Source organism: Pagrus major, chromosome 24, assembly GCF_040436345.1.
Source record: "Pagrus major chromosome 24, Pma_NU_1.0".
Lineage (NCBI taxonomy): Eukaryota > Metazoa > Chordata > Actinopteri > Spariformes > Sparidae > Pagrus > Pagrus major.
This window is the reverse complement of record NC_133238.1, coordinates 6,107,381-6,122,401: the sequence shown is the minus strand read 5'-3', so window position 1 is coordinate 6,122,401 and position 15,021 is coordinate 6,107,381. Positions and strand designations below refer to the sequence as shown.

General features: G+C 40.9%; 1 protein-coding gene across 1 annotated transcript; it reads left to right on the top strand.

Annotated features, from left to right (window-relative positions):
• The first annotated feature begins 307 nt into the window (after window positions 1-307).
• On the top strand, window positions 308-12,979 carry LOC140992061 (ETS translocation variant 5-like). The gene is made up of 13 exons (XM_073462296.1): window positions 308-381; window positions 3,462-3,527; window positions 3,656-3,740; window positions 4,349-4,396; window positions 4,566-4,616; window positions 8,138-8,246; window positions 8,370-8,642; window positions 8,731-9,008; window positions 9,308-9,373; window positions 9,513-9,575; window positions 10,401-10,552; window positions 10,927-11,028; window positions 11,726-12,979. The coding sequence occupies exons 2-13, from the start codon at window positions 3,480-3,482 to the stop codon at window positions 11,957-11,959; spliced, it is 1,509 nt and encodes a 502-aa protein (XP_073318397.1). The 5' UTR covers window positions 308-381; window positions 3,462-3,479; the 3' UTR covers window positions 11,960-12,979.
• The last annotated feature ends 2,042 nt before the right edge of the window (window positions 12,980-15,021 follow it).

Below are 15,021 nucleotides of genomic sequence, written 5' to 3'. Positions count from 1 at the left end.
TGATTATTTCATTGAGTCATACATTTAGTTAATTTGGATGTATTTATTTATTTATCCACCTATTGACTTAATCATTAACCGGAATGGTGGCTCTGGCCGTTTAAGAGCTCTGTGGATCCATGAATGAAACACAGCCATTCATTAAAAACACAAGGCACGGACGACGGCCCAGTCTCGAAGACGATTGGCTCGCCCTTTGACTGACGCTGCGTTCCAGCCAATGGCAGCGGCGGCAGGGGGCTCGACACGGCTCCTGTGATCAAAGCTGTTCATTGAGAAAAATCCACAGTCGGGTTTGAGTCGAGGAGGTGCAGGCGATGTAGGGGAAGACATCTCCGACGAGCTCGTTTTTACACACTGCCAAGAAACTTCACCTGTCAAGTGAGTCCTCCATTAATATTCTATCATGTTATAAAGTAGCGGACATGCGTGGGCTGGCTTTTCCTGTGCTTTGTTACATAAACCGCATCGTCGCGGTCCGCTGCGGCCACTGAGGAGAGCGGTTACGGACCGAGAGGCGAACGCCATTTTCTGAAAATCAAAGGGAACGTTTCGTCCAATGTCCCCGCATCTGTCCGCTGTGCATAGCCGCGTTTCCGTCTGCAGCAGCTGCCCGTAGGGCCTGTTAGCGTCGTAAATCTGTTCTGGGTGCTCTGTTGGCTAATGTGTCAACGGTGAGCTGCCCCCACCCGCCGGGATCAAGTTACACTTCATTGAGAAAAACAAGCAGAGCCCCGCAGACGTGCTGTGCCTCCTGTGCGGCAGGCCGAGCTCCACTACCCAGTCGTTTTTATTGACGTGTTCTGATTTATTGGTTGAAAACACCACGGGGAAGGACCCAGGCAGGATGTATGATTTAATTTGTGTTGGTGTTGTGAGTAAACTGACCAGATATCAATTGGATATCAGTTGCAAGAGCAGTTGTAGTGGAGGTGTTGTTTACCTACGGAAGCCTACTGACTTCAAGAAAAGCAAACCTGAATTTGACTTTCCTATGTTAATGTCATGAGAGACCTTCTTAATGTCATTTAACATAAGACCATCAGTTTGTCCCTGTCCTCCTAGTGCAGTGAATTTAGTTTGATTGACTGAGCAGGAATAAGTAGATGTAGTAGATGAATTTAAAGGACTTAAACAGTGTTACCAACATTTTAACCCATGTTAGTATCATCTCAGAAGGTTTTTAACATGACTAACTTTTCAATTTCAAACTGGTTATGAAGGAGTCTCAGTTTAATACTGATGCCTCCATATGAACTACATTTGCAAAAAAAAGAGACCATCAACGAGAAGATTGGCTATGTCGTTGGGCTATTATTATTATTAGTATTAAATCTTGTCACCAAGTCGAATAAGTCGTAAAAATGTAATGTATTTTTTATGGCGGTGTGCTGAGGATGTATTGAGGAGTCTCACAGCCTCAGAGAAGAAGCTGCTCTGTAGTCTGTCTGTAGGGTACAACACTAAAACAAAGGTGTGTCATTGTCATTACAGTAATTAATTTTACATAGCCACAAATACATACATTAGCTCATTGCTATGCATCCAGTAAACAGCTGTGTTTAAAAAAGAAAGATTTGTCTTAAAAATCTGTCCACTATTGTCAGATCAACATCTTTACCACAGCAGGCAGTGGTGCTCATACCGCCTTTGTCCACAGGGGCCACTAGATTCAACATGAATGTAGCTGCTTTAAGATGAAAAACAAAAAAAATCTGAAAACACACTCTCATAGTTTTGAAGTGTGAATGCATTCGCCAGAAGTGAAAAGCTAAGGCTAGGCTATAAATTAACTACATTGCGGTTGCATGACTTTAATGTTGCCACTAAGCTTCTTATTACACTATAATATACACACACTTTACCATGAACAGATACATCTATCTAATCTAATGCCAAAATACAAACTTATTTCTGGGTTTAAGGACTCAGTCCTGCAGCACTCTATAGGGTTGATGTAATGTAGTATACAAAATATTCAAAACATAGCATAGCATGCTCCTTTCAGTAAATCAAAAATGAAACAAAAATCATAACTATAATTTGACTATAGATATTATTGTTATATAATGTATCATGTTATTATTATTATTATTATTATTATTATTATTATTATTATTGTTGTTGTTGTTATTGTATACCAAAATGTCCAACTATACCAACACCTGTTTCTCCATTTTTGAGACACTACAACAAAGATTTACTTTAAGTGCATTAATTATTAGTAGAGGTGTGAATCTTCACTGGCCTCACTATTGATTCGATTAAGATGCAGCTGTCATCATGTAAACTCCCCTTTCATTCAGAAACAACATTTATCCATCTGCAGTGCCTTACACGTTTCTTGTAATCTACAATAATATTGTTTTGACATGGCAGCTTTAAGACGAGGCATTTATTGACTCTGCAGCACACACCTCTCTCTGAGTTGGACGGCAAAGTTGACAGTGCCTCCACAGTACTTTTTTCTCCTTAAAATTAGCATCTAGCAAACTAGCATTATAGCATCCTCTATTTAAAGGTCCTGGAAGACTTGTTCCACCTGCAGCTTGCATGCACGTCAGATTTAACTTGAAGGAGGTTGCATTAGGCTGTCATTGACAACAGAGCTTATATGGCCACTGTCAACACTACTGCAGGGCAGAGATACTCACAAGTCTTTTTTTGCAAGTCCAAGTCAAGTCTCAAGCCTCTGAGGTGCAAGTCAGAGTCTAGTCTCAAGTCTTTTATGGCTGTAATGAGAATTCTATCATTTGCTGGATGTCAGCCAGTCTGCTGAGAACACTGTATAACTATATCTAAGGAACTGTGTTATTATCACTCCTTTATCTATTAGCATACTGTATTAGTATTGATCATTTTTTGGTATATGATCACTTTAAACAGGCTTATCATATTTCAATATGAAAAAACACACAATGAAAGCTTTCCTTTAGAGCTAAACATGTTTGCTAACTGTCCATAGATGCTAACTGTCACAATTGACTAACTGACCTATTCAGGTGTGTTTTCATGTGCCTGATAAAGTTGTATGTAGTCGATGTAGCGCTCTTTATTTTGATTCTGCAGACGTTCCATTTGGCGAGTCTTTTGTTTAGCCCTTGTGTGAAGTCTTCATAGCCAAAGGTGATGACAAATGACACAGCAGCTGCCGGTGTGCTAGCTGTGGTGTTGTTTTGAGCTGCGGTATAAGTCATCATCTGTGGCCGCGTGCTTGTGAAACTGGAGGGAGGGATAGCTCGCCAGACTGAAAACAAAGATTGTTCACGAGTCCCAGAGCGCGAGGTCGAGTCTCAAGGCTTTTGAGTGCAATTCCAAGTCAAGACTCAGGTCTCTGTGCGAGGCAACTTAAGTGCGATTTTAGTCCAAGTCTCATACTCGTGTCACCATCCCTGCTGTGAGGTCATGGAGGTAAGGAGAAAGGTTTTCCTAATCTGTCGTCCCACCCCTCTTTATTCCAGGGTGAAGACTCCTGCAACATGGATGGCTTTTATGATCAGCAGGTCCCTTTCGGGGTCCCTGAGAGTGTGAGTTTGAAACAATTCAACAACAATTTCGTACATTAAGCGACCTGTGTAAGAGGGCGACCAAGGATTGATTACATTTCGGTTTCACAATTTATGTTCACTAAACAGGTTTATTGTTGAACTTTTAGAAATGTCACATAGGAGAAGCAGAGAGATGTCTCAGTGAGAGGAAGAGGAAGTTCATGGACACAGAGCTGGCTCAGGACACAGAAGGTAAGCTCATCATGGTATCTTTGAGGCAGACAGCTTTTGATATTGGGCTGTATAAATACAAATAAAATGGACTGTTGACTGTTGGACCTGATCCATGACAGCTCTTTTCACAACAGACGTTTTGACTTGTAAAAGGAGGAAAAGCACAGGTTTGACAACTAACATTAACAATGGCTCCATTCTATTAAGTGTTCTAACAAGACATGCCAGTGAGTGAGCATGCACAATACTACAGACATGAAAATAGCCCACCTAACACAACCATCATTAATGTTATAAATTCCACCTGTGCTTTTCCTGCTTTGACAGTCAAAATGTTTCCTGTAAAGAGGGTCCATTCTACTTATTTTCTGAATTTTGTATTTGTATGAAACATTGATGTCCACAGCAAATGCTACAATTTGCTTGATAAAAAGTGAGCAGGAGATTGCCAGATAGAAGAAAACATAAATTAGAGTCTGAACGTTAACGTGGTAATTCTGTTAAAGTATCACATTATTTCACTTTGGAAAGCAATGTTAATACATATTAGATCTCAGTACGCCTATTTAATTCGAATTTCATAACTGTCTAATTTCATTAAATCTGATTTCATAACTGTCTTGCAGAGCTCTTTCAAGATCTGAGCCAGCTCCAGGAGATATGGATCGCAGAAGGTGAGATCAGGAAACCACATGTAATAAAAAAACACACTGTATACACTTCAGTGTGGTCATGCCTTTCCACAGGGAATTTAACATTCACTGATTTACTGTCTCAGGATATCCAAGGGTGAAAATTTGATGGGAAGAGTCTTTTAATATCCTGTCTTTTCCCCTGTAACAGCTCAGGTTCCTGATGATGAGCAGTTTGTCCCAGATTTCCAGTCCAACAGCTGTAAGTATCTTTTTCTTTTCTAATATTTATAGAGTGCGCTCAGGGGATAATATACATTCTTTATTTATGCCTTGATCTCATAATGAATGTTTTCAACAGTATATAAATAAATCCCATAAAAAAAGGCCAACACCAACAATGAATTCCCCCTAACAATTATTGTGTTGCCAAGGCCTGATACAGTATATCCTACGTCAGGATTGCGCAGGAAACAGTTGTAACAGAAGAGAAAACAACCCATTGTGAAAGAAGCGTCTGTAAAACGGTAGATAAATTATTTTGAGCGTATCAAACCCCCACAGAATGACTCATTTCACTATCATAATTAGAGCCATTCGGTCCAATAACATTTGGAAAGTCTAGAAGAGCCGCACGATTAAATTATTTTATCCCCGTTCAAATTAGCCGGGCGTTAAACCAGAAGTTAGCAGGCTCGGTTGGCAATCCAGGTATTTTCATAGCCCTCGTTGTGATGAACACAGTGTAGTTTATTTTGACTTTATTCCATATACACCGTCCTGCTGCTATATATACGCTTCGGGATCATAGGTTGGGTCAGACGCCATCTCAAAGCGTCAGTACTTGCCAAGTTGGGAAAACCAAAGCGTCAGTATTTGACGAGCTGGGAATAAGACTCAAAAAACAGCTTTTTTTACACATTGATCAGCTAAAACATTGAAAGGACTAAGAGGTGAATCAAATAACATTGATGTAGATTAAGCACACCCCCTCATGGCAATGGCACTTCCTGATGGCAGTGCCACCCCCAGCAGGACGATGCGCCCCGCCACACTGCATAAACTGTTCAGGAATGGTCCGAAGAACACGGCAAAGAACTCAAGGTGTTGACCTGGCCTCCTGATTTCCCAGATCCCAATCCAATCAAGCATCATTGGAATGTGCTGGAACAAGTCTGATGAATGGAGGCGCTGCAATGGATCAGTATTGGTTCTGACCCATCGATGCATGGACACAGGACCTCTGGTGGTGTCCTGTGGCATCTGGTGGCAGATCCTTCGACTCCTGTGGGTTGTGAGGTGGGGCCTCCATGGATCAGACTTGTTCGTGTACATCCCACGGATGCTTGACCTGCTTCGGATCTGGGAACTTTGTAGGCCTCGAGCTCTTTGTCAGGTTCCTCAGGCCATTCCTGAGCAGTCTTTGTGGTGTGTCAGGGCTAGAGATGCACCAATTGCAATTTCCTTAGCTGATTCCGAGTTTTAAAAACTTTTTATAGTCTGACCTGCCGATTCTGATTTTCAATAATAATTGACAGCATACACACACACTTGTATGTTCAAGAGGCTTTATTTCTCAATTGCTGCACACTGGGTGTAGACTGTATTTATCTTGAGTCTGTGTGTAGGTTTGAGCTTGTGTTTGTGTTCTATGAGAAATAAAAGGAAAAAATACAGTTAGGACCATCAATATAGGTTGCAATATAGGGATAGGCTGTAATATAATGATAATCACAAATATTGTATTAACCAACAATGGTTAATAAACCACTAACTTGACTAGCCATAATCCTCCAATGCACAATATTAACCTTAGCTGCTACTAGAACATACATGAGGCAGTAAAGCACAAGGAAATTAAGTCTATACACAGAGTATATAGAAATGGAGATTCACGTCAGAATTAGCCTATAATATAACAGTGAACTTGAACATGCAGACACTCAGAGCAGATCACAGGCTGTTGAACTGAAATGATAACATATTAGAGGAGTTATAAATGATTACCCGAGTTATACAATATACGAGTGAACTGTTGGATAACTGCGGAAGGAAAGGCTTGCACATTAGAGCGAGTTACAACTCTACAATCTAAACTGATAAAGCTATAAAGTTTAACCACATCATACATCCGTTCTACAATGATCCTTAACAGGCTCATTATGTACAGTATTCACATAATCCTCACGAACGCACAAACAGGACAGTAATAAGGAAGGAAGGAGTCAGCTGTCCCTCTGAACAGTCATCAAAGAGCAGCACTGCAGTCATCTGCCGGGGGCCTGGACAGGCTTTCTAACAGTGAAGTTTCCAATGATAAGCATTTATCCATGACTCTTATTGTGAAGGGTAAAAATGGAAGGAGCCTACCTCTAGTGCACAGCATTGACAAGTTTGCTGCTCTGGTTCAGACAATGGAGCCTCCGTGTTGCTCCTGACAGGGGCGAAAATTGGCATGTCCACCCGGTCATGTATTGCCATTACTGCCTGTTGGAGCTGGAGCCAATAAAGACCCGTGACCACTGCAAAGTCATTTGATACTGATCGTACTCATTCACAATAAACACAAGTGCCAGATGTTAGCAGGTGTTAGTGGGGTTTTTTGTCTGAAAGGGGTATAAGTATCACTCCTCATACAGAATAGACATTTTCTCTGTTGAGTGTCGGGAAGCAAATTTTAAGCCTACTCTTAAATGAAGAGAGAGTGTCTGCCTCCCGAACCGACACTGGAAGATGGTTCTAAAGGAGAGGAGCTTGATAGCTAAAGGCTCTACCTCCCATTCTACTTTTGAGACTTTAGGAACCACAATTAACCCTGCATCCTGGGATCACAGTGTTCTAGTGGGGTAATTGGGTAGTATGAGTTCTTTAAGATGCAGTGCCTGGTCATTAAGGGCTTTGTATGTGAGGTGGAGGATTTTAAATTATATTCTTGATTTTACAGGAAGCCAGGGCTGAGAGGCTAATAAGGGAGAAATATGATCTCTAATATTAGTTCTTGTCAGTACATGCGCAGCAGCATTCTGGATCAGCTGAAGAGTCTTTAGAGACTTACTGGGGCATAAAATGGAAGTGCAATAATCCAGCCTTGAAGTAACAAAAGCATGGACAAATCCCTCTGCATCTTTTTGAGACAATATGTTCCTGATTTTTGCAATGTTTCATAGGTGACTTTATGTGGGAGTTAAAGGACCAATTCTGATCGAAGATAACTCCCAGATTCCTTACCGTGGTTCTGGACACCAGAGTATTGCTGTCCAGAGTAGCTATATCATTAGATAATGAGTTCATTAGCAGAGTTGCCAGCAAAATTGCTGGTCATCCAGGTTTTTATGTCTTTAAGACATGTCTGAAGTTTGGCTGACTGATTAGTGTCATCTGGCTTAATGGATAAGTATAATGGTGTATCATCTGTATAACGATGAAAATGAATGGGGTATTTTCTAATGATATTCCCTAAAGGTGTCAAATGCAGCACTGAGACGTAACAAGACTAGCATAGAGACAAGTCCCTTGTCAGTTGCAATTAGGAGGACCAACTTATCCAGTGCTGTTTTGGTTATATGATGCAATCTAAAACCTGATTGGAAATCCTCATATAAGCCATTTACAGATGACGTTACCACTCTCAAACAAATTCTAAACATACAGACTTTAAATTAGCTTCAGATTAGAAAAAAGTGTTGGAAAAAAGTCTTCTGTACACCTAAAATCTAATGTCAGGGAACACATCTTTAGAACAGAATGATGATTATTTGTGTGTCTGTCTGTCTGTGTTTGCAGTGATGCTTCATGGACTGCCTATCAGCAAAGTGAAGCGAGAGTCCAGTCCATCTAAAGAGCTGTCTCCCTGCAGAAAGCTCCAAGCTGACATGTGCCTTTATAGTTACAGGTACAAAAATCAATGTTTTTAGACAAGTGCTTTATATAACACATATGTATCAGTCACAATAAAATTATGGGTGAGGCATTTAATACAGAAACCTGACATTTCCTTCTTGTTTCCTCTCCTCAGTGCCTGTGACACCAAGCCAGCTGGGCTTAAAGCTCTGAATCCAGCCTCGACACCAGTACCGTGTGGCTCCACCCATCCTACTGGACCTCAACCCGTGAAGAGGCAGTTGCAACCTCCTGCCCCTCAGCTGACCAATAACTGCACCCCAAGCCACATTCCAGCCCTGAGCCCCTCCCATCACCACAACCTCCCACAGGCCAACCAAAGCCAGCACTTTGCTCTGCCACGTCCCTCCATCAGCTGCCCCAGTGCACCTTTCAGCTCAGAACCAAGGTGAGTTCTGACTCATACCTTTTTGTTATATGTTTTAACTGAAACCAAGTCACTTCAAACCCTCAACTTGTGTTCTTCCACATGTCAGGTTTCAGCGGCAGCTGTCGGAGCCCTGTGTGTCTTTCCCTCATCAGGAGAAAACGGTGAACAGACCGTACCAACCCTTGAGCTGTGATGGACGACCGCCGTACCAGCGCCACCTTTCAGAGCCCCTGGTTCCCCACGGCCCCCGAGGTTTCAAACAGGATCTGGTGGATCCGCGATACCCAGAACCAGGACCACCCGGTCCAGGTGTGGCCCCGCCCCAAACTGCCTTCAACCATGTCCCAATCAAACAAGAGCCAAGAGACTTTGGCTTCGACTCAGGTGTGTTGGTTATCTGCTACATTTTGGAAAACGATTCAATGGCATATGGGTCATTCCATGCCAACTCACCCAAAATCCAGAACTCATTCTATTTATTTGGAGTACAGCTATAGGATTTTGCCAGGTCTCGTGAAGTTTCAAAATAATTATTTTCAAGACAATCCATGACAGGAACTGGGAGGCACTAGGTGAGTTGGTATGGAATAACCTATATACATTTAGTGGTGGGCATTCAGAGACTCCAAAGACTTCCAGTTGGCTTTCAATTTGCTTATGATGACTTGTCTTGTGTTGTCTAGATGTTCAAACCTGCCAGTCGTCATCATTTGGAAAGTCTTCAGTTTTGTACCAGAAGAACAATGTTGGTGAGTTTGTGTTTGTTTCTGTTTGCTATGAAATAAGTTTTTGCCATGGTGTCTGAGTCTGTTTCTCAGCCAAAAGAAAATCTGGACTTATATGTATTATACATTTATATATACATATATATATATTTTTGCCCCACAGGGTTTGGTCATGAGCCACATTTGTACTATGATGACACTTGTGTTGTGCCAGAAAGACTGGAAGGTAAGACTGTGACATTGGCCAGTGTGAATTTGAACTAAAAATGACTTGCTTCTCATAGCCAGTGCCCATAAAACAACTGATAATTTCATGTTTGCATTTTAAAAAGAAATCCCAACCTGTAGTGAGCAAAGATGGATGGTTGAATACTCCATAGCTCTAAAAAGATTTTCTCGTTAAAACTCATAGACTTTTCCCTCTGCTCTGAACCCTTGTGAAAGATGTGTTGTTATGCCCAGGTGTGTTCCAGTTGTTGTTGGTATAGTAGGGTAGGGAGAAGTTTTAGGGCTACATGGCCCTCCAAACTGAGCTTTTTCAGAGGCACCCTTCAAACTGAAGATAATGAGAACGCTGTCATTTCAATGTATTTTGGTCATTTCTCTCAAACAAGTTTCCTGATATCTCGGTAGAGTTATGCATGATGGTCCTGCATTTTGATGATGTATGAGGGCCAAAATGTAACTGAAGTCCAGCAGCAAAGTCTTGATAGCGTGAAGTAGTAAACAAATTGTGAGCATCCATGCTTTTCTGTCTCTATAGATAAATGGCAAATGGCACTGAGATAGTGCCTGGTTATACCATAATCACATTTACGTAAGAGAAATCACCACAGCTGAAGATGCCATATTGGAAATGTCTGTCCCTTCTGTTTAAGAAGATGATAACAGATGACGTATGAGGTTTTTGAAGGCAGTTGGCCGATTTCACAGAGTGAGGTTTCACTCTCCGCTTAGGGGCAAAGGGGCATTTGAAAATGAGGGGTTAGGGATAAACATTTGAAATGGGATTGAGCCATACTCATTGTGTCCTATTTGACTGTGTATGCAGGTAAAGTGAAGCAGGAGGGTTTGCCGTACCAGCGCCGGGGCTCCCTGCAGCTCTGGCAGTTCCTGCTCACACTGTTGGACAACCCGGCCAACGCACACCTGATCGTCTGGACGGGACGGAACATGGAGTTTAAACTCATCGACCCTGAAGAGGTCAGTCATCGGCCAACAACACAGCTCCATTTAAAAAGGCTTCATTTAAAAAATAAAAATACAAACTAGTGAATGCTGAATAGAAAATGTAATTTAATACGTAATTAAAATGCAAAATGTTGGGAGTCACAAGACTTTACTAAATGAGTGAGGACAAAATGGTACGGGTGGATAGATGAATCCTTGCCTATGTTTTATGAACAGATAAAATATACGTTAATCCAGTTAGCAAGCAGATTTTAGCTGTAGGCTTTATGGATTGTTCAGTATTGTATCAGAGGCGGAAATCATTATCTGGTTAATGTAACAAAGACAAACCTGAGCATCAATCCAGTTGTTTTATTGATGTTTTTTATCTCCTGCCTTGTGTCCAGGTGGCCCGACTCTGGGGGATCCAAAAGAATCGACCAGCCATGAACTATGACAAGCTGAGCCGCTCACTGAGATACTACTATGAGAAGGGCATCATGCAGAAGGTAAAGGCAGGTCATCTTTCACTTCTCCACTCTACTCTTTATATTTGGTTACACGTGTTATGAAGTGTGTGTTTTCCTTTTTACATTTGGAATTGTATCATCTGCTATTATGGACGTATCAACTTTTTAACTTTTTCTGCACGTCACAAAAATCACACAAGAGCCCACCAAGGAAATAATACACTGTCTATAGTACATGAGGGTAATAATCTCACACTTCACATTCTACAGGATCATTGACTGATTAGTTGTAATAATGACATTTGGCCTGATGGTGGGGCTAGAGAATCTCAACCTTTGGGACTGGACCTTATCTTTGGTTGACTCATATGCAGGGTAGGAGATTCCTCAGACTAGTGTTGGGATTGAAAAAAGTAATGTCAAGAGTAATTAGTTACATTACTTGTTACACTGGTTACCCCACAACATCGCCTGATATTCATTGTGACATTACTGCCAGTTAAGAATATAACCCTACAGGCCATATTTCAGTTTACTGCGATATAGCCACCTTATTCCTGGTCCCCATGATACCCTGTTAAATGCCATGAAAACACAAAGAACACGTCTAAAATGTGAAAGAGTTCAAGTTAATTCGCCTTACTTGCATTGTCACTATTGTGTAGCCCTATTATCCTAACGTGATCCTTAATAAGGACATACTCAAGATCTTTCCCTCTCTCCCCTTGTTCTACAGGTGGCCGGGGAGAGGTATGTCTACAAATTCGTATGCAACCCTGAGGCGCTCTTCTCCATGGCTTTCCCAGACAACCAGAGACTGAGCCTGAAGGCCGACCCAGACGCCATCCTACCTCCCAGCGAGGAGGACAGCTTCCCCGTGCCCAGCTTCGAGGAGGAGGGTCCATACCTCGCTGAGGGAGGGGAGCAGTGCATCCAGGGGCTGGCTTTCCCAGACAGCTACCCGTACTAGACTGCACTCCTCCAACATATATACCTGCGAGAATAATTTATCAGAGCTTTTTTTAATCAAACCTAAACGTCTCTTCTGACAAAAGTTTTTGGCTTGATTTTTCGGTTTGAAGCTGAAAATTCAAGAATCTCTGAGAGTGTTAATTAGAACAAAAATGCAGTCGTTTGTGCAAAACTATTCTAGTTGTAATTTTGCTTTTGTTTGTAACGATGGCTTAAGACCAGTTCTGCCCCCCCACCACCCTTCAACCTCTTAGCGTTGAAATGCGTCAAAGCGCAGATATAACTTAGTAGCATGGCCATCACTGTAGTCTTCGCGTATGTGAACTCTGGGATCAGTATTTCAACCAAAAAGTATCTCAAAGCCATGGCACTCCTTTACTAATTTACTTCTAATTGTTTTTTTGGATAAGCCTTTTACTGCTTGAAAGGGACTCGTGTTATTTTCCAGACGTTATGGTCCACCTATAAACATGTATATTGACATGTCTTTTGTGTATTTTTCTTGTTTTCAAAGCTAATATTTTGGCATTATATGGACTTGTAAGTTTTTTCCTAAACTGTTTTATGATAAAAGTACTACTCCTATTTTTGATCGTGTAACATTGCCACTATGAAGCTAATAATAAGCATGGACTTTCTTACAAGCAGCTCACCAGTTATTGTACTATTGAGATAGTTTTCTGCATTTTTGTATGGTTGATTTGCTTCAATGTGTAGAAAAGGTGTCTAATTATATATGAATCTATTTTTTCTAAAGGCTGCTTTTGCTTTATGTTGTATCTTGAGCTGCAGAGTTTAGTCTGCTAATCTACTGCATCAGTTTTCAGCCTGTCCAAGGTTGAATGACTTCTACCCTTTGAGTCCTGCAGATAGAAAATGGATGTAATGGTATATTTTGCTATATGATCACATGATGGTATGAGGCTGGAGAGAGACACTGACGCTGGTGTGTGTCTACCCTCAGTATGTGTGCCTTTTGTTGATCTTTACTGATACAATAAACTATTCTACTCTTTTATTCAGCCTCACGTATCATTTCAAGAGTATTTTCACAACTTCAGGGGTTTACAGAAACCTTAATGAGCTCTATGTGGAGGACATTTAAAATTGAATTACATTTATTTTTTTCCACATTTTGTCATACTCAAAATGATTATTTTTGATATATTTTGATTATTTATGTCCGAGATACTTTAAGTTCAACATGGATCCCTAAATCAATACAGGAAGGAAAAAGACAGAAGGCAGACATAAATTCAAGGTGGTAGCCTGATATTTCAAGTTCTAATCTATGTTTTTATTTATTTATTTTAATTTAGTGATGCAACACAAGACGAGTGAGAAACATGCTCAAAGCGACACTACGTATAACAAAAAAGATACTGTCGGCAATGGAGACAGGAAGACTGACTAGATAAAAAGCGATCAAGCAAAACACACTGGTATAGTGCATTGTATGTTGAATCACAGTTTGTGTTTGTGTGTTCAGAAGCAGGAAAATGGGGAAAGAGAAAGTGTAACAATAATGAATAGATTAAGCGTAATATGCATATATGGGAAAAATAGATAAATAAATAAAATAAAGAGAATCTCCCCCCTACTCCTGACTGTCCCAGGAAAACAGAGGAAATTAGATATATTAAACTGTAACAGTGTGTTGTGTGTATGTTGCTCTATTTTTTGTCACCTACAAAAAGTTGACTTGTAATCCAACTTCTACTTTTAAAGTAGATATGAAATAAATAAATAGTTTGACAAACTATTGTTTCTGAAGTTAAAAATGAACTTTCCCACTCAAAAAAATGAATGGTTTCAGTTTTCACCACTGTAATCTGACTACCCCTATGTGGCCAAAAGTTTGTGGACAACCGACTCTTCCTGCTGCACACTGATCAGCCATAACATTAAAATTACTCACAGATGAAGTGAGTAACATTTGTAATCTTGTTCTTCTGGCATTCGTGTGGACGTCGCTCTGACACAGAACCACCCACCTAAACATGCTGTCAGGTCAGGGCTCTGTGCACTCCAGTCAAACTCTTCCAAACCTAACTGGAGCTGGGCTTGACAGGAGTGATACTTTCGGTCATATAGAGTCTGATCATGATATAAAATCAGTCAAGTTTCATTACCAAAGATGTGATGTGGTTCTCTCTGTGTGTTGTGAGTTCACCCAGTAGATGGCACTATAGCAGAGGGATCATTGAGGCTCATCCTCGCTCCTCTGCATGTCATTATAGCTCACCGGAGGAGGAGGAAAGAAGGGAGAGGACAGTTTTCACCATCCTGTCTCCTCTGCCAGATATAGTTCCCAATGAAAGCCTGCAGATGATCCTTAGCAACCAGTGCATTGTTTCTGGAAATGTACATTCTTGCGGGACAATTATGAAAGCCCATAAGGCCATAATTATTCTCATCTCGTGAACACAGAGTAGTTATTTTGTTTCAAGGGTGTCCTCTTGTGTTCAAAGTGGTGTGGACAGAAGGGCTGAGATGGAGAACAGTCTTAAACATATGGGAATTTAGGCAATGCAATGGGGGATCGTATGAGGTCAGAGTAGAAAATTACAGAAATGAAAAATATGGATTGTACCTTTAAGGTGTAATTTGTAGAATATGGCCTGAATTCGCATGTAGCTCCAAAAACAAAGGAGGCAGCATCAAGGCGACAGTGGTGAGAAAGAACTGCCTTTTAACAGGCAGAAACCTGGGAGCAGAACCGGACCCAATGGCGGGTTGACTCTGTGAAATGAGGGGTGTTTGGACCAAACCAGAGGTGACTGTAGAAAGACAAAGACTGTTTAGGTGAGTTTTATTTAGTTTATGTCCAGTTTGAATGACAGGTTTTCTTTTTATTATAAGCTCGTCTTAGTTCAGTAACAGAGAAACACTTGTGGTTTGCAGCTGTATTTTTCTGTTTAGTCAGGGAAGAAGTAAGAGTATTTCATTTATTTTGATCATTTATTACACTAACAGCTGGCATATACTGTATCTACTGTATCATCAGACAATCACCTCTTGAGGTATAAAATGGTATTACGAGACAGGACGGGCCAGGGC